Source organism: Mya arenaria, chromosome 7 (genome assembly GCF_026914265.1).
Source record: "Mya arenaria isolate MELC-2E11 chromosome 7, ASM2691426v1".
Classification (NCBI taxonomy): Eukaryota; Metazoa; Mollusca; class Bivalvia; order Myida; family Myidae; genus Mya; species Mya arenaria.
The window spans coordinates 20,804,095-20,831,079 of NC_069128.1; the positions used below are offsets into that span (position 1 = coordinate 20,804,095).

The following is a 26,985-nucleotide window of genomic DNA, read 5'->3' on the forward strand; positions in this document are numbered from 1 at the left end:
ATTTCTAAATTTTCACATCTCCAATCAAAATATATGGGAAGGAACTTCCAAACCTTTACTTAAATTTAAACAACGTTAGAACCAAAAGTTAAGTTTAGTATTAGAAAAATAACGCTGGTAGGTGTAAACTAAATGCGGTGTAAATGTAAACAAAAGAAGTATATCTAAGAATTTTTAAATTATATACCAGCTTCAGCTTCAAAATCTAAACAGAAGGAAAGCCTATGTAATGACTGTATGACAATGATATCATTTTGTGCCATGTACTAAGAACAGGAGACAAAACTTGTAACACTGTGTATTGAGTTCCGATCTGGCATATTTTACCCTTATATGTGCGACTCACGCAAATGTGTATATTTGAAAAGACAGATAGAAGGTGTTTTAAATTGTGATTAATTTCCAGACGGTAACATCTGTGACCAAAAATGAACACACTCGCGTGGAATGTGTTTGCATATGCGTGACCGTGAGCCTACACGTTGACACTCACGTGGAATGCGTTTGTATATTTGAAACCATGAGCCTACAAGTAGACACTTACGTGGAATGTGTTTGTATATTTGTGACCGTGAGCCTACACGTAGACACTGACGTGGAATGTGTTTGTGTATTGGTGTCCGTGAGCCTACACTTAGACACTGACGTGGAATGGGTTTGTATATTGGTGTCCGTGAGCCTACACGTTGACACTCACGTGGAATGTGTTTGTGTATTGGTTACCGTGAGCCTACACGTCGACACTGACGTGGGATGTGTTTGTTTATTGCTGTCCGTGGGCCTACACGTAGACACTCAAGTGGAATGTGTTTGCATATTGGTGACCGTGAGCCTACACGTAGACACTGACGTGGAATGTGTTTTTATACTGGTGACCGTGAGCCTACACGTAGACACTAAGTGGAATGTGTTTGTATATTGGTGACCGTGAGCCTACACGTAGACACTCACGTGGAATGGGTTTGTATACTGGTGACCGTGAGCCTACACGTAGACACTTACGTGGAATGTGTTTGTATATTGGTGACCGTGAGCCTACACGTAGACACTTCGTGGAGTGTGTTTGTATATTGGTGACCGTGAGCCTACACGTAGACACTCACGTGGAATGGGTTTGTATATTTGTGACCATGAGCCTACACGTAGACACTGGCGTGGAATGGGTTTGTGAATTGGTGTCCGTGAGCCTGCACGTAGACACTCATTTGGAATTTGTTTGTGTATTGGTGACCGTGAGCCTTCACGTAGACACTGACGTGGAATGTGTTTGTATATTGGTGACCGTGAGCCTACACGTAGACACTGACGTGGAATGGGTTTGTATATTGGTGACCGTGAGCCTACACGTAGACACTACGTGGAGTGTGTTTGTATATTGGTGTCCGTGAGCCTACACGTAGACACTCAAGTGGAATGTGTTTGTTTATTGGTGACCTCGAGCCTACACGTAGACACTCCGGTGGAATATGTTTGGACATGGGTGACCGTGGGCCTACACGTAGAAACTCGCGTGGAATGTGTTTGTATATTTGTGACCATGAGCCTACACGTAGACACTGGCGTGGAATGGGTTTGTGTATTGGTGTCCGTGAGCCTGCACGTAGATACTCACGTGGAATGTGTTTGTATATTGGTGACCGTGAGCCTACACGTAGACACTCATGTTGAATGTGTTTGTATATTGGTGTCCGTGAGCCTACACGTAGACACTGACGTGGAATGTGTTTGTATATTGGTGACCGTGAGCCTACACGTAGACACTCACATGGAATGTGTTTGTATATTGGTGACCGTGAGCCTACACGTAGACACTCACATGGAATGTGTTTGTAAATTGGTGTCCGTGAGCATACACGTAGACACTGACGTGGAATGCGTTTGTATATTTGAAACCATGAGCCTACAAGTAGACACTTACGTGGAATGTGTTTGTATATTTGTGACCGTGAGCCTACACGTAGACACTGATGTGGAATGTGTTTGTGTATTGGTGTCCGTGAGCCTACACTTAGACACTGACGTGGAATGGGTTTGTATATTGGTGTCCGTGAGCCTACACGTTGACACTCACGTGGAATGTGTTTGTGTATTGGTTACCGTGAGCCTACACGTCGACACTGACGTGGGATGTGTTTGTTTATTGCTGTCCGTGGGCCTACACGTAGACACTCAAGTGGAATGTGTTTGCATATTGGTGACCGTGAGCCTACACGTAGACACTACATGGAATGTGTTTGTATATTGGTGTCCGAGAGCCTTCACGTAGACACTGACGTGGAATGTGTTTGTATACTGGTGACCGTGAGCCTACACGTAGACACTACGTGGAATGTGTTTGTATATTGGTGACCGTGAGCCTACACGTAGACACTTACGTGGAATGTGTTTGTATATTGGTGACCGTGAGCCTACACGTAGACACTTCGTGGAGTGTGTTTGTATATTGGTGACCGTGAGCCTACACGTAGACACTCACGTGGAATGGGTTTGTATATTTGTGACCATGAGCCTACACGTAGACACTGGCGTGGAATGGGTTTGTGTATTTGGTCCGTGAGCCTGCACGTAGACACTCATTTGGAATTTGTTTGTGTATTGGTGACCGTGAGCCTTCACGTAGACACTGACGTGGAATGGGTTTGGATATTGGTGACCGTTAGCCTACACGTAGACACTGACGTGGAGTGTGTTTGTATATTGGTGTCCGTGAGCCTACACGTAGACACTCAAGTGGAATGTGTTTGTTTATTGGTGTCCGTGAGCCTACACGTAGACACTCACGTGGAATGGGTTTGTATATTGGTGACCGTGAGCCTACACGTAGACACTGACGTGGAATGTGTTTGTATATTAGTGACCGTGAGCCTACACGTAGACACTCACGTGGAATGGGTTTGTATATTGGTGACCGTGAGCCTACACGTAGACACTACGTGGAATGGGTTTGTATATTTGTGATAATGAGCCTACACGTACACACTGATGTGGAATGGGTTTGTATATTGGTGACCGTGAGCCTATACGTAGACACTGGCGTGGAATGGGTTTGTATATTGGTGACCGTGAGCCTATACGTAGACACTGGCGTGGAATGGGTTTGTGTATTGGTGTCCGTGAGCCTGCACGTAGACACTGACGTGGAATGTGTTTGTATATTGGTGACCGTGAGCCTACACGTAGACACTCACGTGGAATGGGTTTGTATATTTGTGACCATGAGCCTACACGTAGACACTGGCGTGGAATGTGTTTGTGTATTGGTGACCGTGAGCCTACACGTAGACACTGGCGTGGAATGGGTTTGTGTATTGGTGACCGTGAGCCTACACGTAGACACTGGCGTGGAATGGGTTTGTGTATTGGTGACCGTGAGCCTACACGTAGACACTGGCGTGGAATGGGTTTGTGTATTGGTGACCGTGAGCCTGCACGTAGATACTCACGTGGAATGTGTTTGTATATTGGTGACCGTGAGCCTACACGTAGACACTGACGTGGAATGTGTTTGTATATTGGTGACTGTGAGCCTACACGTAGACACTTACGTGGAATGGGTTTGTGTATTGTAAATCGTATAAGTAGATACACGTTTAATCACACATACAAGTAGTGTATAAGGTAATGTTTCGTAACCCCTTAATTGCTACAATAAAATCATGAGAAGGATGTAAGTCAGCCTGCTATCTGTTGCCTTGCTTTTATTTGTAACATTATACTCAGGTAACATGTTGGTTTCCTCGCTGCTCTTGCGCGCATAGATAGTTAAAGATTGACGGGGTGTATCAGCGGAAACAAAAGCAAAATAATGCAGTACCATAATTATTATATACTTATGAACAATGATAATGTTCACTTATTTAATTTTTATCGTATAAGAGAAATTATAGAAGTGAAAAAAATTGAGGTGCGATATATGATATAGATTATAATTATATATAATATGGATTCAAATAGTATCACAAGCAAAGCTAAGAACAGTTCACTATGTTTCACGTTCAAAACTTTTGAACATCACAGGTGTCACATTAAATACGTTGAAAAATACCGACCTTTCGCTTTTTCTGAATCAGAACAATACACAACCCTGATAAAAATGAGTTTTTATATTGTATTATATGACAAATCAAGGAAAAAAGTGAATCCTTCTTAAATTAATAATATGATTAATAGCATTTTCAATAAAAAATATATATATATATAATAAAAGCATATATTCAATTTCCTTGCCGCAGGTGTGAGGGGGCATTAAATAAACTGTACATGGAGTAATTTTGCAAATTTGAACTGCAAACCTATCAGTATGGATGGCTTCACATACACGTACCCTTCCAACTGCCCCACAACTCTTAAATACCCCTACTTAAGCGCTGTATAGCTGTACTGACCTTATATTCCTTGTCTTTTTGTGCCATTGTCCGACGTTTTTTACATGGCTGGAATACACACATTCGTTTTCATTGCAATGTATTTTGGTAAAAATATATATACATGATCATTTTGTGTCTTTAACTAATCTTAAAGAACTCTCTCATAGTAGGACACCAACATGCAATCAATCGTTTAAATCAATATAAAAACACTTACACTGGACATATATGATACAATTATTTACTGTAAGCCATTGAATATGATTAAAATTCACAGCAAGTCATTCCGACCAAGGCGTAGCAAGTCAGCAAGTGTTGTCCGGTTACAGCAGTGGTTAGCGCACTCGCTTCTCACCTCGGCGACCCGGGTTCGATTCCCGGCCAGGGCGAATGTAAGTTTGGTTCGTGGTTTCCAAGCCGGACATGTGGGTTTCCTAAGGGTTCTCCGGTTTCCCCCCCACAACACAAGACCACATTCTCCCGTAAAATCGTGCCAACGAGAGTGATTAATGTAATGTTCAAATAACTTGTTTCACAATCGTTGTAAAATAAATAATGCTTAAACTTTGCTTCGTCGATGGCTGTCTGAACCAATCGCTCAAGTGTCGTTATAGGTCATTTAATAAAACTGTTTTCTTTCTGAATAACCTTCATTTATTTTAACTTTTTATTCAAGCAATCCTAATCAAACTTAATGGACTCCCGTTTCATATTAAGCGCGAGCAATTACAGTTTTTTCATGTGAAACAGTTGAAGGTATTTATATTTTGATTCTGTCATCTGCACATTTACCGCGGCCTTCTAATTCATCCGCTCAAGTTTCTAACGCAGTTCAATGTCGGCAACTTAAAAGACAAGATCAAAACAAATGTAGACGTTTCCTGCTTGGTGCAAGCATACATTAACTTAAAATCACTAGTAACTATTTCTATTACGATTTGCAAAACACTTGCATTTTGGCAACTAGGATTTTTTTTTAAATGGTATTTGCCAAACTATGAGAGAGTCCTTATCACTTAAAATTACAGCTACACGAACAAACTGGTTAAGTATTATTTCAGGATTAAGAATGATTCTTTAACATTAAACAGCAGCTTCAAATGTATCGTCCAAATATAGATATACACTGACGATGTTCGTAAAAATACTCACAAATAAATAAATTATGACGACGAATCCAATGTTGTATAGGATATAAAGAACACTGAGTATAGTGAGGACGATGTTTTCTATCCGGTCCGCATATGCACGATCAGATAGCAGGCGTGTAACCAGGGCGTGCCACGTGCACACCGCAGATAACATCACCATGGAAACTAATAAATATTTGTCCTGGAATGAAATGCGTCACTCTTAGAAGGCATCATCATTTGTTGTTTGATAAGTAAACTAACACGATGAAATCATAATGGCTAAAAGAAAAATTAAAATAATTTACATTAATCTCATCTTGAACTGAAAACCCAAGGAACTAATTTCAAATTGTTTCCCACATACAACTGCGTACTCTTTAAGATTAAAAGCAAACAGGTTTGTGTTAGATGATAACATTATGAGTGAAAATAAACAAATCTCATATTGACGTCTATTCTAAAAGCAACAATAAATTGCACACAATTTATGGAAATATCCGTCTCGGTTTGAACGAAACTCATTGACACTATTTGTAAATGCAAGAATACCAGGTTAAAGCAACATTACTCTTTCAAGTATCACTAAGTCATATTCAATGAGCGTGAGCCACTACGAAATAAATATGTTTGATTATTGTAGATGATGTGGTTATTTATACTATTCAAACATGGAGAAACGCACCTTTTTACTTATTTGTAAAAATGCTTAATGCTTATATACCTACTGCCATGTCGAATCATTTGGTTAAATCAATAGTGTTAGACTAGACCTTTACTTACCATATACGTAAGGTATGATATTCGTGGAAGACTAGAGTTGACTACAGACTTGAAGGCCACTGCAGTTAGAACCAAGGTGAATGACAACTGGAGGCGGTTTTGCGGTTTATCCTTCTCTACAGAGAATGTGGCAAAGGCGAGGCTGCAGATAAGGAACTGCAATAACATAAAGGGCATGTACCATTCAAGTACACTTGTTTACACGAATAGCCCTGAACGTGATCATGAGCATGATGGTATGGAGATGATCATTGCTTCAGTTGTTATGGTTAACAATATATCAGGAGCAAAAGGGAAAACGATCGCTTGGTGAAAATCAGACAAGAACTGCGTTTAATAATGTATCAGGCACTAACAGAGCAAATAACATAACTTTGTCGAAAATGAGAAAGAAACTTTAGTAAGACATCACTTGGTTTAACTTGCATGCTGCAAAGCCAATCTGGCGAATGCCAGTAAGATTGTATTACCGCCCCTGCGAAGGCAATATTATATACCAGAAAACAATTAAACAAATACAAACTAACTGATTATGGGAATCTAAATTATTGTGATTTTATACATACGTAACACTATTTTAATCATGTACAGTATATAAGTAAAATATATAATTACCGTAATCATAAATATATTCCATACAAAGTATCCTGGTCGCCTGGCAGCCCGACATTTGACGGAAAGAGCCGAGCGCTTTACAGAATTGTCTACTTGATCTATCACAAGTTCTTTCTTATTACACTCAGTGTGCACATAAAGGTGCCACTCTTGTTCGTCCACAAATGACTGTCTGTTTACAACATGGTGCTCCTCCCTGTCCTCCACAAGCTCACATTCACTTATTGGAAGTTCGGATGCTACTGTAATGGTCAAATCCTGAAACAAACAAACACGTACTCATTCATAATACTATCAAACAAGGAGGGATAACTGTGTGGTATCATAGGGATTCTTCAAAAGTAGGGAGCCTAGCTGGCGGTGGAAATAACATTGCTTAGATGCGACACAAAATAGAACAAGAGGGCCATGATGCTCACCTGAGTAAAAGAGTTAAACCTTTGTAATCATTATACAATGTAGCTTGATATTTGTTCTCAAAGAATATTGAAAAACATACTGGTCAAACATGTTGCCTGGATAATCACTGACAGGACTTGTCACAGTTGCCTGCACACTGACAGGACTTGTCACAGTTTCCTTCACACTGACAAGACTTGATGATTGACTGCACACTGACATAAATTGATTCTCATACCTGCACACTGACAGGATTTTGTTCAGTTGCCTGCACACTGAAATGACTTGATAAATGACTGTACACTGACAGTACTTGGTACAGATACCTGCACACTGACAGGACTTTTTCAATTGCCTGCACACTGACAGGACTTTGTTCAATTGCCTGCACACACACAGGACTTTGTTCAATTGCCTGCACACTGACAAAACTATGTTAAATTGCTTGCACACTGAAATAACTTTTAGTATAGATACACAAACAACAAACAGTGCACCATCCAATAAAATTAATAAACTGCCTTAAGCTCTAAAAATCAAATACATGTATATCAGAACACATTCAGCACCTTCCACTGATATCATTGCTTCTTCCATCTAGGTCAACATCACCTCCCTTCACATGTTCAAAATCAAATATTTCTTTAAATACATCAAGGCTTAATCACTATCCACACAGAAGATATGATTGTAGCTTAGAATAATCTACATGAAGTTTACCAATAATCTACATGAAGTTCAATGGAAAAGTCTGTTTATTAAATTTATCATTAAGTAAAAATGAAATTTCTTCTAAAGAATAGAGTGTATAATAATTATTTGAATCTATGAACCTAAAAAAGAGCAATAATTACCTTAGAAGTGACTATGTTGAAGACTTAATAAAAATTAAAATCTATCCCCTTGTTCCTAAAAATAGAAAGTAGTGGAATCTCCAACAAAAACGGAGACCATATATATACTTGCTGCCATTGATTCAAGAGTAAACTTTACATAACTATCAGATTTTAACATTTTGGCCATTTTGTTGTTGTTGTTGTTGTTGTTGTTGATCAATCATGTTCCCTTGCTGTATTTTTGTAGGGGGTCACCCAAGGAAGCTTTCTGTAAAGTTTAATTGAATTTGGACTGGTAGTTTTAGAGGAGATGTTTTTTTTAAAGCAAAATAGAAAGTTGGTCATTTTGTTGCTGTTCTTGTTGTTGTTGTTGTTGTTGATCAATCGTGATCCCTTGTTGTATTTTTGTAGAGTGTCACCCAAGGAAGCTTCCTGTTAAGTTTCATTGAATTTGGAGCGGTTGTTTCAGAGGAGATGTTTTTAAAGCAAAACAGGAAGTCGGCCATTTTGTTGTTGTTGTTGTTGTTGTTGTTGTTAATCAATCGTGGGTCCTTGTTGTATTTTTGTAGAGGGTCACCCAAGGAAGCTTCCTGTAAAGTTTCATTGAATTTGGACTGGTAGTTTCAGAGGAGAAGTTTTTTAAGCAATTGTTGACGGACGGACGGACTGACTGACGGACGGACTGACGGACGGACACCCGTTATACCTATCACAGCCGTATTTTTTGTTTATAAATAAAGAATTGATGTCTATTATGGCAAGGATGATAAGCATACCGGAGAAAAACAAAACTTATAGTAAACGACAACACCTGCATGAGTAACAGAGAATGGCACACTGAGAGCAAAAGCTAAATGCTTCATCTACTAACCTGAACATCAAATGGAAAGTCATCCAGCTCCAGGTTTTCCATGAATGTTCCCTTCGCTACCCGTTTTTCGTATATATACGCCTCTCCCTTTTCGTTATAGACAATCCTGTGTCGAATCTGCTCTTTGGGGTCCCCTAGCGAGTTCTCTATGTACAGTTTTGGACTCCAGATCCGAGAGAAGTCCACCTCCTCTTTCTGAAATATAGCAAACGTCCTTCACGGTTAAACTCATTCATGTAAGATTCTTGGCACGAACCAAATTTGTATGCTACTAAAATTGGCCCATTTGTGGACATAAATGTATTAGTAGCTTGGTGTTCTTTCCCATCGTTCGGATCCTGCCAAGTGTCCTGTACAATGTATCGCCGTGATGTCACCTTTTTATTAAAACTAGGTACATTATGTTTTTAATTCACAAGCTTTTGCTTTCATTTGACATGATTCTGAGACCTGCTTATGTGTGAGTTATATACATACATGTATTCAATCTGATGGAAACAATATTGCAGCAACTATATCAGAGTCAACTTATTACAACTGAATTAAAACACAAACAAATACATTTAAAGATAAAGAATATCTCCTGGATGAGTTGTTTTTAGTATTTAGCACAGTTTGTATTGAACTGACAGTGGGTGTATTTATGACTGGAACATAACGATATTCAACATTAATGTTCAGAGTATTTGAGAACCATGAAATTGTTCTGTCAAAACATATGATCATCCCCATGGAAATCTCCCTAATATTGTTGTCCAATTAACTAAATTAAGAAGCAAGAAATGAGACTGTGTGTAACTGCTGTCATATTGGTCTACTTCCATTGCTTAATTTTATAGTTTACGAAATGAATGTAATATTCATAAGAAAACATACTTTTACATGTTTGTTTTAAAACGTTTCTTGCTTTAAAAAATGCGTAAGTAAACATTACAATTCGAAAGCAAATGGCTTCTATAAAGAATAAAGATCGAATTTGTCAACAAACATGACAATTCAATTCAGAAACATTTTATAGATGAGGTTATGGAAGCTCGGCACCAAGACCCTTGACATCTTTAAAAGCAGCACTCTCTGGTCAATATAGTTGTTTAAATTTTAGAAATACATATATTAGATTGAAAAGCCACTTGAAAGCTTCGCATTACTCTGCTACCTGACAAAATAAATTGTAGCTTTTCTGTATGATCAAATAACCCTTAGAATACAACCTAAATATGAAGCCAATGAAATTGCAAATCAGGCAAACATTAAGTTCTAGCTTAATCACTAATAATTTCAACGTTCGCGGATGTTCAGAGGTCCGCCTACTGCCACTTATCCCATACACACTCCATGCGTCAGGTTTTGCATTCACAATCTATCAGCCAATGAGATATAATTCTAAGTCAGTTAGATGACCTAAAGTAATTTAAGAAGGACTCATTCGCTCCACCCAATCCGCCCATTCTTAATCATTAAGGATTTACTTCATTTCATCTAACTATTACTATATACAAATAAACATTCAAATGATGACAGTTGGCAAATTACACCACAATTTTAAATGATGTTTAAATGTTATAAAAACAATGCCGACAGTACTGAATATGGCCCCGACTGCAGACATTCAGTATCAGGAACTGGAAAATTAGTTTCATATCTTAACTTGCGATGTTTTTCAAAATTTCAGAAATGTTTTATTTTTGATTACTGTACATGCAAATCGTCACTTATGAGCCGTTTACGCCTATTATATACAAATCAACTAGTTCCCAGTGTTTGGTCTCCATCGCTCGTAGTAAATGGTTGAAATGAAACTTAAAAGCGCACACTATTGGTTGATGCAATTTTGTTTAATCAATTTTAATGTATTATTATCTTTGACACATTCTATTTTCTTGACAAACAACAAAAAGCATAAGACTAAGGTGTTGATAAAACATATAAGCCTTTAATGATGTATTTTTTATTAGATACGTAGCCATTAATTCCCCAGATAGAAAAACACCAAAATATCGCTAATATTTGTTATCAGCACCTAAATCGTATGCGTTTTTGTTTTGTTTTGATCATTAAAATCAAATTACTTCAACCCGAAAAGAGAATTACAATTTCATTTGTTTACATCAACCCATAGTGTTCGCCTTTAATGCAGTTCAATATTATCAAATAACAAAACTATTACCACAGACGAGTGTTGTCAACCCCTAGTGTTCGCCTTTAATGCAGTTCAATATTATCAAATAACAAAACTATTACCACAGACGAGTGTTGTCAACCCATAGTGTTCGCCTTTAATGCAGTTCTATAAGTATCTATCATGTGTTTCCGGTACGGATAGAAAAATCCGACCCGAGGGCACGCGCGTAAGCCGGTAACGAGGCTTGCCGAGTTACCGGTAACGCAGCGTGCCCGAGGGTCGGATTTTTCAGTCCGGACCGGAAAAACATGATTGATATTTTTTCTTGCATACCTAAAATTATGAGTTTGTGGAAAAATTGACGTAGAAAACGCACTTTTGTACATTTCACCAAAAAGCGCGTGCGACGTTGTGTACTGACGTCATAAAGCGCAGTAATTTTAAATAACTAAAAATAGCGTTTTATTACGATTATTTGTTTTCAATTTTAATTGAAAGTCTTGCAAACATATATATTTGATTGCGCTTTAATTAAATTGCGTAATATATTTTTCATAAATCATGCAATATGTTAAATAAGAAGTGGCGCGTTGTTGCGCGTGACTCATCTTACATGGGGTATGTAAGATGGGTTTTTCCAGCACTGGTCACATGACCGGAAACACACGTCCGGTATGCAAGAAAATATTATCAAATAACAAAACTATTACCACAGACGAGTGTTGTCAACCCCTAGTGTTCGCCTTTAATGCAGTTCAATATTATCAAATAACAAAACTATTACCACAGACGAGTGTTGTCAACCCCTAGTGTTCGCCTTAAAATGCAGTTCAATATTATCAAATAACAAAACTATTACCACAGACGAGTGTTGTCAACCCATAGTGTTCGCCTTTAATGCAGTTCAATATTATCAAATAACAAAACTATTACCACAGACGATTATTGTCCATCCATAGTATTCGCCTTGAATGCAGTTCAATATTATCAAATAACAAAACTATTACCACAGACGATTGTTGTCCATCCAGCGTGGGTTCCCGCCATTTCGCCTTGACGATGACGTCAGCGTTGAATTGTTCCTTGAGCGTGTCGATCTCACCCACTTTGAAGAACTGGACAACGATCTCTACCTTTACCTGAAAAAAGAAAAGGAGTTATTGTGTCCGTCATGGAAAAGACAAACGAAGTTCCAATGAAACTTAATGTCTACATCGAACCACCCTTTTCGCACATTCACGGCAATATGCATAATAGCGTCTTTGGCATACAATGAACATCCCATTTAAACGCAACTGTATTCATTTTATTCCAAGACTGATATGAAGGAGAAAGCTTCCTCCTTATCTTGGAAAGAGGAAAGGGCTTGTTCGTTTGGTTGTGTCTATGGGAGATAGGCAGATAGGAACAAGTAGATGGTGGGAAGACATTAAAGTGGGTCAACTGCGTGAAGATGAACGGCTTGTTCCTCCTTAAACGACTATTGTGAAAAACACATATCTTTTGAACCACCATTTCCAACTTAACCTGTCAATGGTTAATAAGTACTTTTCAGCAAGGAAACATGTACATTAAAGTATAAACTTTAATAAACTAGCCAACTTCTTATATAAACCTTTTTACACCTTTGTAATGGCAATTCCAACAATTTAAAGCATATCGTAGACATGAAAAAGCACATTTGTACAACCTCACAACGAGAAAACCTCTACTGGAACGTTTAAAAAAATAAATGATTATTTCTTTGCTGAATTTGAATACAAATTGGGCCTACCGATCACTGCATTTTACCATTTGAATAAGGAACAACACAATATACAACTAGGCATTGTCAGACTGTTTCCAAAAGCTTTATGCATGTCAATGAAAGGCGAATGCACCTTTAAACACGAACACTAATTAGAAAAGCATAATTCACCTTCCCATCGGGGGAACCAGTACATTCAAACAAAGTGTTTACCACGATTTGCGACGATGTGATGTAATGATCTCATTGTTAACATACATGAAATGCACTCAGCTGTTTAACAGATCGATAATGGAGTTGGCTTCAACGATATCACAACAAACCCATTACCTTGTGATGCCCGTGCGCATGATAAACGTGTTCAGTGTATTGTGTACATGACTTTCTTTATAGTATAGGTACCAATTAGAACATATAAACGTAAACCATTCTTTACCTCGTTTCCACAAAACACCCTACGCTCGGGTCGGAATGAACTTATCTTACACTCTCGGCCATGGAAGATACTTATAATCTGAGGTGGAAGAAAAGAATATCGTGTCATCCTGAGAGAACACGACGGCCGTTGGCAAACGGTTGACGAGTTGCACTCTCACAAAAATAAATAATATAAATATTTGTTTCTATAATATTGAACAACACAAAACGTAAACACATTCTACACATTGAATTCATTACCGCGAAACTTCGTTTATGAATCTACTATTAAACACTTGTGTATGAGAGATGAACGCTGGATGGTAAAACCCGGGGGACTGTACTTGCTTCCTTCCCTTTTACACTGGGGATTTGTGACGGTCGCGATGTTGGCCCTAGTTTGAACAATCATTTATTATATAATTCCTACTTATAATTCAAATGGAAGACTTGTGAATAGAATATTTGTATCCGGAATAGCCTCCCAGTAACAATCAGGGGTGAATTTAAGAGACCTTATCGCTCTGTTATATATCGACAGCATGATAAATCAGTTAAAATGTTGCCCCAAAAGTATACGTTGTATCAGAAATATTAAGTAAAATGAGCGATGCATAAAAGTACTAACTGCTCTGAGGTTGTCATAGTCCATGTGATTAAGGAGTCATGTGATGTTGTCATTCGATGGGTCAGAGTTAACCTATTAACAAGAAGGTATCATAACCTTATTCCTATGTTTCATATGTTCCCTTTGGCTATACGCCTTGTCCCTCGTTGTGTAGTTCGCCTTGCTCCTTGTGTCGCCGTTAAACACGATATTGGATGAATTGTGGCCTACTGGACTTGTCCCTGTAGTTTTCATTGTTTTAATTATAGCGCAATTTACCCTAATGTGTTATCTGTATCTATACGATATCACATACAGACAACATTTGAGCTTAGAACGCACTTGCATTTCATACTAGTACAAAGGCAGATATATGACAAATATATGACAAATATATGACATCGTGGCAAAGGTAACTATGCTATCCAAAACAAATTAATCATATAGCAGAAAATAATGCATAGCAAACATCATGCTTAGGGCGATTCACCAGTCGACAGAAACAGTGTCACAGAGATAAAACGGTATGACAGAAAACAGTGTCACTAAGATACAACGGTATGCCAGATAACAGTGTCACTAAGATATAACGGTATGCCAGAAAACAGTGAAACTAAGATATAACGGTATGCCAGAAAACAGTGAAACTAAGATATAACGGTATGCCAGAAAGCAGTGTCACTAGGATACAACGGTATGCCAGAAAACAGTGAAACTATGATATAACGGTATGCCAGAAAACAGTGTCACTAAGATACAACGGTATGCCAGAAAACAGTGTCACTAAGATATAACGGTATGCCAGAAAACAGTGTCACTAAGATATAACGGTATGCCAGAAAACAGTGTCACTAAGATATAACGGTATGCCAGAAAACAGTGTCACTAAGATATAACGGTATGCCAGAAAACAGTGTCACTAAGATATAACGGTATGCCAGAAAACAGTGAAACTAAGATATACCGGTATGCCAGATAACAGTGTCACTAAGATATAACGGTATGCCAGAAAACAGTGAAACTAAGATATAACGGTATGCCAGAAAACAGTGTCACTAAATAACGTAATGCCAGAAAGCAGTGTCACTAGGATACAACGGTATGCCAGAAAACAGTGTCACTAAGATATAACGGTATGCCAGAAAACAGTGTCACTAAGATATAACGGTATGCCAGAAAACATTGAAACTAAGATATAACGGTATGCCAGAAAACAGTGTCACTAAGATATAACGGTATGCCAGAAAACATTGAAACTAAGATATAACGGTATGCCAGAAAACAGTGTCACTAAGATATAACGGTATGCTTTGGCATGTTTCATCTGTCAAGTACTTTAAACTATAATATCTGCCTAACCACTCCAAAATAAGTTCGTATACAAAAAGGGAGCTCACTTAAATTTGCTGCAATAAAATGGGAGTAAAAACAGAAAGAAAGAACAAATAGGTAATGATCACAATTGGAAGATTCGCTATAAGATTCAGTTGTAAGAAAGTACTGTTCAGACACACGCAACACACTGCTTGTACTGCAAGGTTGTATTAACATGAAAATTGTGCTATAAACATTTGTTAAAGACTGTTTAAACAAATGCTCAAAGTGGAGGTCGTGTAGACATGAACATTGTGCTGCATGAACGCTAGTTAAAGCAAGCTATAAAGTAGAAGCATCTTCAAGCGTCAATTTACATTTGTTATTACGGTGATATTACTCCAATTAACATACTACATATTACGATAGCGGTATCTACTTTTTGCCTGGTATTCCGTTAGTCGGTGACTCAGCTATTGTATGCTCCATATACTATAGCACTAAATCTTTTGTTAGTATGTTTTTTGTTTAGGATTAATCGAAATTGACCAAAACGTGGGAAACCTCTCCTAAAATTACATATATACCATAGCAATTTTAAAATTATAATAAATGGTTGATCACTCCAAAGTATATTCTATCCCCTAAATTTTGTAAAAAAAACCCCACACACAACAACAATCTGATTACTTTCTATGTAAGACAAATAAATGTTTTTAAACTTTTAGCATTTCTAAATTCGACAAATTGACATCTTGAAAGTTTGCTTGAAGTTTCATGTTTTTAACTTTGGTAAAGAGTCCATGCTTTGCATGGAGAAATGCATATACAATATATATTTTGGTTAAAAACAATATGTTATACAACAAATGTAATATTCTACATTTCTAGAGTATGTGAAACAGACAATAACTCTTAAAACGCGTGGATTCGTAAAGATTTAAACGCGTGGATTCGTAAAGATTTAAACGCGTGAAGATTTAAACGCGTGGATTCGTGAAGATTTAAACGCGTGGATTACGCGTGGATTCGTAAAGATTTAAACGCGTGGATTCGTGAAGATTTAAACGCGTGAAGATTTAAACGCGTGGATTCGTGAAGATTTGTCCTAACATGTTCATGCTGATATGGCACAGAGAAACAAATGCCGTTAATTCATACATTTACATTTTAAATAATTATTCATCATGATTACAATTATGTACCATCCCATGTATAAAATAATAGCAGATCATGCAAACGTTCTAAAACAGCGGTTAAATGACATCGTGGCAATTTAATCGGAGCGCAACGCTCATTAAAACAATGACGTCATAACCACGTACGCTATATATTACAGTTTATTCTATTGGAATCCAGCATATGCGAAGTTTACCTCAAGGTATGCCGTTTGAATAGTGTCTCGTATATCGTATTTCAATGGAAATATTTTGTTGTTCAAATAGTTAACTGATACCTGACCTATTATTGGAGTTGGAGTTTATTTAAAAGAACATATAGTACCTGGCCAATCACGTGTTTAACATGGTGATCCGGAAACAGAATCGTCTGCATCCCCTGTAGAGTACACATATTGCCGTCTGGCGATTTGTTCATACAAAACAACATTCCAGCATTTCACTCACACAAATCATGGAAAGTGATAACACACGCTCAAATTTATATAGATCGTGTGCTTCTATGTTTTTCCTACCTGTTGAATTATATTTTTACATATCACACATAGTCATTGACTCTTTACACATACTTTAAATAAAAACTGCAGCCGTCCGTTATTGTGGTCCAGAGGCTCTGGTTAGATCAGTAATTGTTTCTTTAAGTATATCAAGCTTATCCAATGAAATTTTCATTTGTGTTGATGTGGATGTGTAAGTAAATCACAATGTTCGGATTGCATGTAAGTTATGCAAAAAATGTGCTTTAACTTCGTTCGATTCATTTACATAAAATTCAGAATGATATCTTATTAATGAGCACTGTAATATGCTTGTTAAGCTGTCCACGTCTCTAGAATATATAAAAGTGTCCATTAGTTTCATTTTTTTTAAATTCCAAGTTGTTATGAACATTTGTTCCTTCATACATATCAAATTATAAGTCACACAATAATCCTCGTTGAAACATATGTCATATACATAATATACATCATTCTCCGCGTATTGCCTATGAGAAAACCTGCATTCAATCATAAAATATCACCATGAAACGTGCTAGTAGTTATCCAGATAGTTATCCTCACTGACACTGTAAACATCAGTCTGTTTAGACAGAACAAATTAGAAGATTCGTAGTAATTATCACCGCTACGAAATATGACAAGATATGCCTCCTTTGTGATCCTTCGTCGAGTGCCCAAACACTTTTCCTCGACTAATGCCTGTTTAGTGAATACTCTCCTTTCTATCTGTTTAACAAACTCCCTTTTCTTCATGGATACGTCATATGATTTTTACAATTAGTTTTTCGTTTCCCCCTCATGAGTTCGGAACACATAGTTATCAAGTTACGTTTCATATAGCCCAAAGCACTCAAGCATCATAGTAGACGTCACTATCAGACCATGGAACATGCTTGCTACTGCAACAGTACTGTTTGTCTCATTACCTTTTCACCAGCAATTAGTTGTTCTCCGAGTTTAACTACAAGCATACTCTGATGCATGAAGTCTTGTCAATCTGTACATTTTCCAATAACAGAGCAGTGATCGCAATATATGTCTGAAGAGTGATCATACTTCAAAACTTTAATAGAAGACCAAAGGATTGATTGAAATGGATACAAAATATGATTAAACATTTCAAATATGCGAGGCAGTCAAAAACAATCAGATATATCCCGATATCTTGTGTTTTGACAGTCTCGTGGTAAAGACACTTGATGATGATTTATCGAGCCGGATGTTTAAATATTAGCGTACTGCCATCTAAAAATAACAAATATAGAGCACACGTAGTCGGTCGAGTAAGATAGGTTTGTAGCCCACGAGAAGTTTGTAGAAGTTGGTGAGGCTCGAGAAGTTGGTAGAAACTGGTAGGAAACGAGAAGCTGATGGGAATCGGGAAGTTGGTAGAAATAGGAAGGGAACGAGAAGTTGATATCGCCAAGGAAGTGGAAAAGAATATAAACAAATGAACAGAAACGGTGACGGAAATACGAAGAGTATTAAAAACGAACAAACTTTGAAACAATATCTCCATGACATGAAGGTATACAATGACCATAAGCTTGTCATGGTATTGAACCATTGTTAAAAGGTTAACTGTTGCGTGGTATACCCCCATCATTTTGGTATCATTTGGAAAAGTTTATACGTAAAGAAAATATCTGAACAAAACACTATCTAAAAAGTAATTTCAGTTTGAATATTTGTTGTTTATTTCAATTGCAATCGAACGTGAAATAACCTGGTTTGCAATATTCCAAGACCAACACATATTTGACGGTTTCAATATTGTATTCAACTTACAAAAGTTCTTCCACGTGCTAGTAAACTATTACTGGGTAACCAAGCATTCAAAATTCCCAAGTGTACATTGGATGTCCTTTTACTATGAGGTATCTAACCCAAGAATATGTGAATTTTAAATGCACGGTGACCCCATATTATTTGTATATCAATTGTGCAAAATAAATGTAAAGACAATACTATAACAAACAAGTGGTATTCAGAAAAAGGCAAAGTTATATCTGATATCAGTTAAAAACATATACATAAAGTGTAATAACTTTACATTATAAACAATAATATGATCTGATATATATGGGTGTCATATACAATGAAACTAAAGGGACAAGCCAAGTAGCCTAATAAATGAAGCCAAACGATGCTCTAGGTTAGAGAAGGAAGGTTCGAGACCTTACAATACAACGATAACAATAATTGTTAAAAGAATACTTCATTTCATTTAAGAAAACATTTCAATAACTCTTTCCTACCCATTCCGTAAATAGAACGACCCGACTGTAACAGGAAGCATTTTTTCAAATGACGTCACAATAATGCGGGAAAAGATCAGCCACTTGAAATCACTTTTAAACGTAAAATTCAAACACTTAAGGCAACTATTCATTAAAAATTTTACAAATAATACTTTCTAAAATGTTGATTTATATTTTACGGGACCTTCTGACACAATACAAACAATAACAGTATCAATATTTTTCATGTATATTGTTATGCAATAAATTGCGATCCGATCATATCCGAAGATGTTGCGTTCATCGACTGATGAACGCAATTGCCGAAAGGCAGTTCATTTAAGGAATGAAAGTTGAGGTGTAAATATAACTATATGAAAGTAGATAATACGAGTGGTATTTATGAAAGGATGTTATATAAGATATCACATCATGTTAATACAAGTACCACTTATTTACTCTTGCAATATTCATAGCAAAATAACATGATTAACTCTTAATTTAGTGACATAATGACATTTGCTCTTGCATACATCATTATTCACACAATAAATATATTTGTTAAAATTCTTATGTAAAGGTAGAACACCTCAAGCATTCACGTCCAATACTATATGTTAGCGGTCAAAACTTCTCATCTGAAAAAAATAAATGAAACCGTTGAAAACGTTGAAAGGCTGTAAGCGCGACAGGCGTGAATATACCTTTCTTCAATTCTGTTACAGGCATTAAAATCGCATCCAAAAAGATTTTGAGTACCTCCTTACTGTAACCGAAAAGTGCCTTAGAATAGGTAATATAAATTGATTAATTTCTAATGCAATCAGCTAGTTTCACGCTTTACCTGATACACCTATATGAACAATGCTTTCAAGTTAAAGTGTCAAGTTAATTAAATGAAATCTGATACTTTAAGGCGAACATTTGAGCCGAAACATTTCTATTTTCTGCGTAATTATCTATTGTTACCTTCGGTTCATCACCAGAATTTATTTGAGATTCTTCGCCTTTCAAATTCACATTAACGTTGCAACCTCATGAACGTATTTGAATAAAGTGGTGTCAAAATTCGCACTATTTTAAACCGCATACCACCATACGTCCCATTTTGTAACCCCGGCGCAGTAATTCTGTCGACATGTCACGTCAATAAGTCATTGAACTTAAATACGTCGATTTTATTGAATGACGTCTGCAACATCCAATCAGCATGCTTTTTGGTCCAGTTTCATCGAAAAAGAAATGCAAATATCAGAAGTTATAAAAACAACAATAACAACATTGATTAAATTGAGATTTGCCATAAGGAGTCAGAAACACCACTTTTTTATTTGATGGCCTTGGCATATCGCTTCTGGTGCAGACAGACGAACGCCTAAAAACTATATATAATACGGCAGTGTTTTGGCATCCAACCACGAATGTTTTTCCGCTATATCGTCAACATATGTTGCTTATCGTTTAAATTGTGTGTGTAATAGAGAGACACGAGGGTGTACCAGGTATTACAGTTCACGGAAATGGAGAGATAATGGGTAGAAATGGTTAAGCTGAGGAGTATAAGTTTCATCAGCCGGTAATACAGACGCATGCTATATCTACCATGGGCGTAACTATAAGGTAACCAGCTTCAGTCAAATTGGAGATTACGCCCAAAGGTCTTCCTTTCCTACTGATATACATTCCCATTAAGAAGAAGTTTTGATCTGCAATAAATTGTCGTTTTAGGTACAATGCATTCGACATTGACGTTCATGATTAATGTTAACATTTCGAACAATAGCAAACTTATTATTTTCTACTCATTTAAATGGAAGCCCTATAGGGTTTGGTTTAACAAATATTTAACGCGAATAATAAGAACACTTCAACAAAGAACAGCATTACATTAGGTGAATAACGAAATACTGAATGAATTCAAATCGAGCAAAATACACTGTGCACAATACAATAATCTAATTTTCTCAGAATTAACCAAAGATTTTTGTCAATGTTTCTGTCTATAGTATAGGGATTTGTTTATGTAACCATCGCTCGCAACTATGCGTTATGAAGGATGTATAGCGCAACGTTCGTAGGGAGTTGCATATTGTGAGTTATTTCCCTCACACATACCCCTGCAATAAAAAGAACTATATATTGTGGGAAAGGTGTGTTTATCCGAAAACATATTCATCAATAATATTATCGAGGAAACCAACGAGACAGTCAAGCAGCCAAGGATGTAATTATGATATTTGTTCACAGTCAAAGGATTTAAGCCTCACATACATAGCGCGCTTTATGGATTTTGCTCGCGTGCCCTACTGCGTTCATACAGCATACACGCAAGAACAAATGCGATCAATCCTTAAATGTTCAATTTCATTCCAAATAGTTATTTCCAAAACCATGTCAAAAGATTGACAAATGAAAACATGGGATAAGCCTCGGTAATGTTCTTCCCACTGGGGCAATTATCAGTCAACAATGTTTTGTTCTATAAATTACCTCACCACTGTCATTTGATAAATAATAATAATTTAAATAAACATGCAACTGTAATACAATTCTCTCAAATATGATAACAGATAAATAAGTAAATAAAAATAGCCTGTTTATAACAAAATATGCACTTGGGACTAAAATAATAATAAAACAAGAGGGCCCTGAGGGCCCTGTATCGCTCACCTGATCCAATTCAAGTGTGAAATAAGTGTTTTCAGGGCGAGGCCAATTGTGACAGGGGGAGGGAATAAGTGTTTTTTAGGGCGATAGAAAGTGCAACGAGAGGGGACTTAATTAAAACAAATTTAGGACTAGTTTTAAATGCTACATGTTAAATATTAAAGTTGGGGGTATTACAGTTTTAGAGAATTTGAAATGTCAGTCAGGTAGTCTGCTACCTTAGAAAGGATGCATACTTGTCTTTGTTTGTACATTTTTATTTTTTGTTCTTGTTATGGTTGGAATATAAACATGAAAACTGTTTCATTTAATTCAGACTGTATTTTAGCAGTGAGTGTGATTAAAACACTTGTTCTACATGAAAATGCACGAAACATTGAAAACTTATTATACATGTACATACTTTTGACTGCATCATGGAAGGACTTTTTTAATTAACTTACAGGGTATATTTTCAATAAATCTGCATATAATCATGAAGTATGGAATCAAAACATTTATACCTGCTGGAATTAAGAAATATATTACTTAGATCCTTCCTAGTGACCAAGTTTTTTTTAATATCACGGATGACCCAGTTGCAAACCTTACCTTGCTGTAATAAGTACATTCTGACCAGGTTTCATATAGATAAAGTAGAAAATATGGCCTCAACAGTGTTTTAACAATGTTTTCTATGATTTGACTTCGTGACCTAGTTTTTGAACTCAGGATACCCAGTTTCAAACTTGACATAGACTTCATAAACACAAACAATCTGACAGTTTCATGGTTATCAAAGAGAGAATGTAACCTCTACAGTGTTTACATAGTTTTTCTATGATTTGACCTAGTGGCCTGTTTTTTTACCTCTGATTACCCAGTTTCAAACTCTACCTAAAGATCCTCAAGAATAACATTCTGATCAAGTTCAATGAACATATGGTCATAAATGTGTTAACATGCTTTTCCTATTTTTTGACCTGGTGACCTAGTTTTTAACCGCACATGACCCGGATTCAAATTTGACTTAGACATTATTAATATAAACATTCTGACCGACTTTCATGACGATACAGTTATAAATGTGACCTCCACAGTGTTATCAAGCTTTTCCTTAAATTTGACCTGGTGACCTAGTTTTTGACCTCACATGACCAAGATTCGAACTTGGCCTAGAGCTAATCAATTTATACATTCTGACTAAGTTTCATGAACAAAGAGTCATAAATGTGACATCTAGAGTGCTAACAAGCTTTTCCTATGATTTGACCTGGTGACCTAGTTTTTGACCGCACATGACCTAGATTTAAACTTGACTTAAAAGATTATTAATATAAACATTCTGACCAACTTTCATGAAGATACAGTCATAAATGTGACCTCTAGAGTGTTTACAAGGTTTTCTTTAATTTGAGCTGGTGACCTAGTTTTTGACCGCACATGGCCCAGATTCGAACTTAAACTAGAGATCATTAATATTTACATTCTTGCCAAGTTTCCTGAAGATACAGTCATAGATGTGACCTCTATAGTGTTAAAAAGCTTTTCCTTTAATTTGACCTGGTGACCTGGTGACCTAGTTTTTAACCCCAGATGACCAGATTATATTGAGGGTAACATTCTGACCAAGTTTCATTAATTGTGACCTCTAGAGTGTTAACAGTCAAATTGTTGACGACGGACGACGGACACAGGGCGATCACAATAGCTTACATTGAGCACTTCGTGCTCAGGTGAGCTAAAAATAAACAATACATATCTCAATAAAAAGATAAACATATATATACTCATTTATACAGCGATATATTTTTGGGCGTATTGTTATAACACTGATTTACACATTGACTGGACGATAGTAGACATGTGGCGTGTAAGGAAAATCTAATGGAGTCAAACCCTGGCCGAGTCCAGCCATAAGATGTAAAAATATGGTTCAAGTAGCCCCATGCCTTGCACTTGACATTAAAAGGGTTGTATTCTGGAAATGATTTACACATTGACTAAACGAAAGCAAGGAGATAGTGTACTCAGTATTCACTACCAGTTAACCCCAGGAAAGTTGTATCCCGTGAATATATGTTTTACATCGAGAACTTTAAAGAACTATGAAACCCAGGGTTTCAAAACAGTGCTTCCGGTCAATATGATGGAGTAGACGCGTTTATATCTCCGGACACATTTTTCAAATTTCTTATGTAATTTTACGTCAAAAGTGTTTCAACTTTGGATGAAAGTGTGATATGTGGACTTGTTTAAGGATAATTGTTCAAAGTAGGTGCACACTAAATCATGTAGTTTGATTTTGACTCATATAAACTTTGTATACCTGAGAATTTTACCTACGTCGCGCTTGAATTGTCACAAGTATAAATAAAGCATTGATCAATCAAAAGATTACCACCCACGCACGGTGTTTAAAAAACTACACTTCACGACAAAATAAAGGCTAACCATGAGTGTGAACTCTACACCGATTAGTGCTGGTACTGACAAAAAGAGAACCGCAGCATCACCATTAGATCAAGAAGACTTTAAAAAGACTCGTATTTTATCTAACGATACTGAATGCACTGTATCTGATGATGAGTCTAAAGTTGTCCAGCTAAGCGAAAACCAACTAACATCTTTGGTTAACAGCATCGTTACTGGTGTATTATCAGGTCTCCAGCAAAAGGTCGTTTCCCTAGAGCAAGAAAATGTCGAACTTCGTGGAAAAGTCAGTACTCTCGAAACCAAAATGTCTTCCCTAGAGGAAAAAATTAACAACCTTTCAGTAGATAACGACAGATCTAATCAATACTTTAGGCGTAACTGTTTGAGGGTATCTGGTATCGAGGAAGCCCAGGGCGAGTCCACTGACAAAATCGATATGGATCTAATCAAAGCCATTGGAGCTGAAGTTTCACTTGATCAGATAGATCGCACCCACAGGCTTGGCAAACCTAGGACCATGGGACCCAACCAACCGGCCTAAAAACGCCCAAGGGATATTATTATAAAGTTTGTTTCCTACAGGTTTCGCCAACAGGTCTACAAGTTGCGTACAAAACTAAAAAGCGCTGGATACAAAATGGTTTTCATTAATGAAGAGCTGACTAAACAACGAGCTGAACTTTTCTCCAAAACCCGTCGTTTGGTCAAGGAGAAACTTGTCGATAGTGTGTGGACCTTCGACGGAGTCATTTACATTAAACAAATCTCAAAATGTACATAGGATTGAAACACCTGATGCCTTCGAGTCTTTCAAGACAACGAAAGGACTTAATTAAATTACATTGCTTTGCCGCGCAGTATACTACGTAGTACTACAGTGCAGCATTCGGAACTCCTCGGCCATTTTTTTCAAAAACAACCTCGGATGTATTTGGACGGTTTACATACTCAAAAAGTGGTACGTTTAAGTCCGCTGCAAGTAGATCGCGTAATAATTTTATTTAGCAGTTAAACTTTGTGACTGAACTCTTGGAATTCTTAATTATGTTTGCAATAATTCAATTCAATGGCAATCGATTTAAACTTAGATCAATAAACACAACTCTGAAACACTACATTTAATTAAAGATATAATTCAAAATTTTACGAACTACTTCAACTGATGTACCTGCATACATCCGAGGTTGTTTTCGATAAAATGGCCGAGGAGATCCGAATGACAGTGCAGATTATAGATCAATTTATAAACATTTCATTGAGATGAAATTACAAGGTCGAGCGCTCCGAATTTATACCCCCGATGTAACCTAATCCTTTAAAGGAACTCGTTCACACATATTATGATGATAATGCTTATTTTCTAATTTGGTCTAAATGCCTTATTGAACTTATAATTTAGATAGACAAACATCAATAGGGATGGGTATTGGTTATTACATTTTAATACGTTTATGCCCTTGTGAAATATTTAAGAAATTTGATAATGTTTTATCATTGAAAAAAGAATTCTATACATATTTCATCCGATTTTACGCTTGCGATATCTTACCCCACAAAACGCGAATGAGTTCCTTTAACTACACGCACCTGTGGACAGGTGTGCATTGTTTATATTACCATTTATCAGTTCTTATATTCGTAAAGGGCCAACTAGAGTGTACTATTAAGACAATTTAAGATTATTATTATTTTTTTTAGGACCTTGGGGTTTCGAGTTACCTGGTTGTTGTTGTTCTTGTGGTTGTTTTTCATTTTATCAATGTAATTTAGTTAATAAACCATAGCTAACTAAGTATATATTGAACAATGACTTGTTGGGCAGTGCAGTTTACTGTATGGTATATTGACATAAAAACTTATCATTTATATTATTTTTATTGTTAACATATATGACTTCTTAAACGTGACTTAATGACATGTGTTCTATATATTGACTTTGAGATTATTTCTTACCGTTAACAATTAATTTGAAATGCAGTATGCACTTTTTTGAGCATTATTATTATTATTTTTATTAGTTGTCCGGAGTTTATTCTTTATCATACCAGTATCTATGTACGATCTGGTTAGCTGTATTATGTTGTTTTCATGCATTGGCTGTACTAGTATTGTTTTGTTTTCATGCTTGATTTACTGCCCCTGTTCGTGCTTTATGCTTCCGTATATGTCTCCATCCAGCATCAGTCAAACCGTTACACACATGGCCTTTTTATTCATTATGGATATATATTATCCACCTTAGATATGAATTAGTTAGTCAGAAGGCCTTAGTGTTTCGGTATTCTCGTTTGGTACATGTACTCTCTCTGTCACACTGTATGTATTCGTCTTGGTTTCTGTTAGCAATGTTAGTCCTCATTTCAGGCGATATTCACCCAAACCCCGGCCCATCCGAAAGTAATGTATCTGCAAACACATCTTCATCATCATATGCTCATATTCTTAATAATGGGTTAAGCATTATGCACTTAAATATCCAAAGTCTTAAACCTAAAATTGACATTCTTGAGGTAGAAGCCCAACCATATGATGTATTGATTTTCACGGAAACATGGTTATCTGATCGAGTTTCTGACTACGATTTAATAATTCCAAATTTCTCCCGACCATTTCGTTGCGATCGTGTCGGTAGAATGGGGGGTGGTGTAGCCATATACATTAGACAAGGAATCCATGCTTTGATTCGACAAGACCTAAGCATAAATGGTCTAGAAGCTCTATGGCTTGAACTCAAAGTCAATACTCGTAAATTACTTGTTGGTGGTTTTTACAGACCA

General features: G+C 36.7%; 1 protein-coding gene across 8 annotated transcripts in view; it reads right to left on the minus strand.

The window, feature by feature from the left end:
- Nucleotides 1-26,985, minus strand: part of LOC128240540 (cys-loop ligand-gated ion channel-like) — a 177,630-nt gene that overhangs the window by 12,116 nt on the left and 138,529 nt on the right. For 7 of the 8 annotated variants that reach the window (XM_052957202.1, XM_052957204.1, XM_052957201.1 and 4 more), the window contains 6 exons: nt 12,131-12,262; nt 9,002-9,196; nt 6,896-7,153; nt 6,281-6,436; nt 5,520-5,699; nt 4,386-4,433 (listed from right to left, as the gene is read on the minus strand). In XM_052957202.1, coding sequence (XP_052813162.1) covers nt 4,386-4,433; nt 5,520-5,699; nt 6,281-6,436; nt 6,896-7,153; nt 9,002-9,196; nt 12,131-12,262 — 969 coding nt within the window. Of the gene's footprint in view, nt 1-4,385; nt 4,434-5,519; nt 5,700-6,280; nt 6,437-6,895; nt 7,154-9,001; nt 9,197-12,130; nt 12,263-16,711; nt 17,792-26,985 lie in introns of those variants that run through there. The other variant, XM_052957208.1, reaches the window with a different exon arrangement.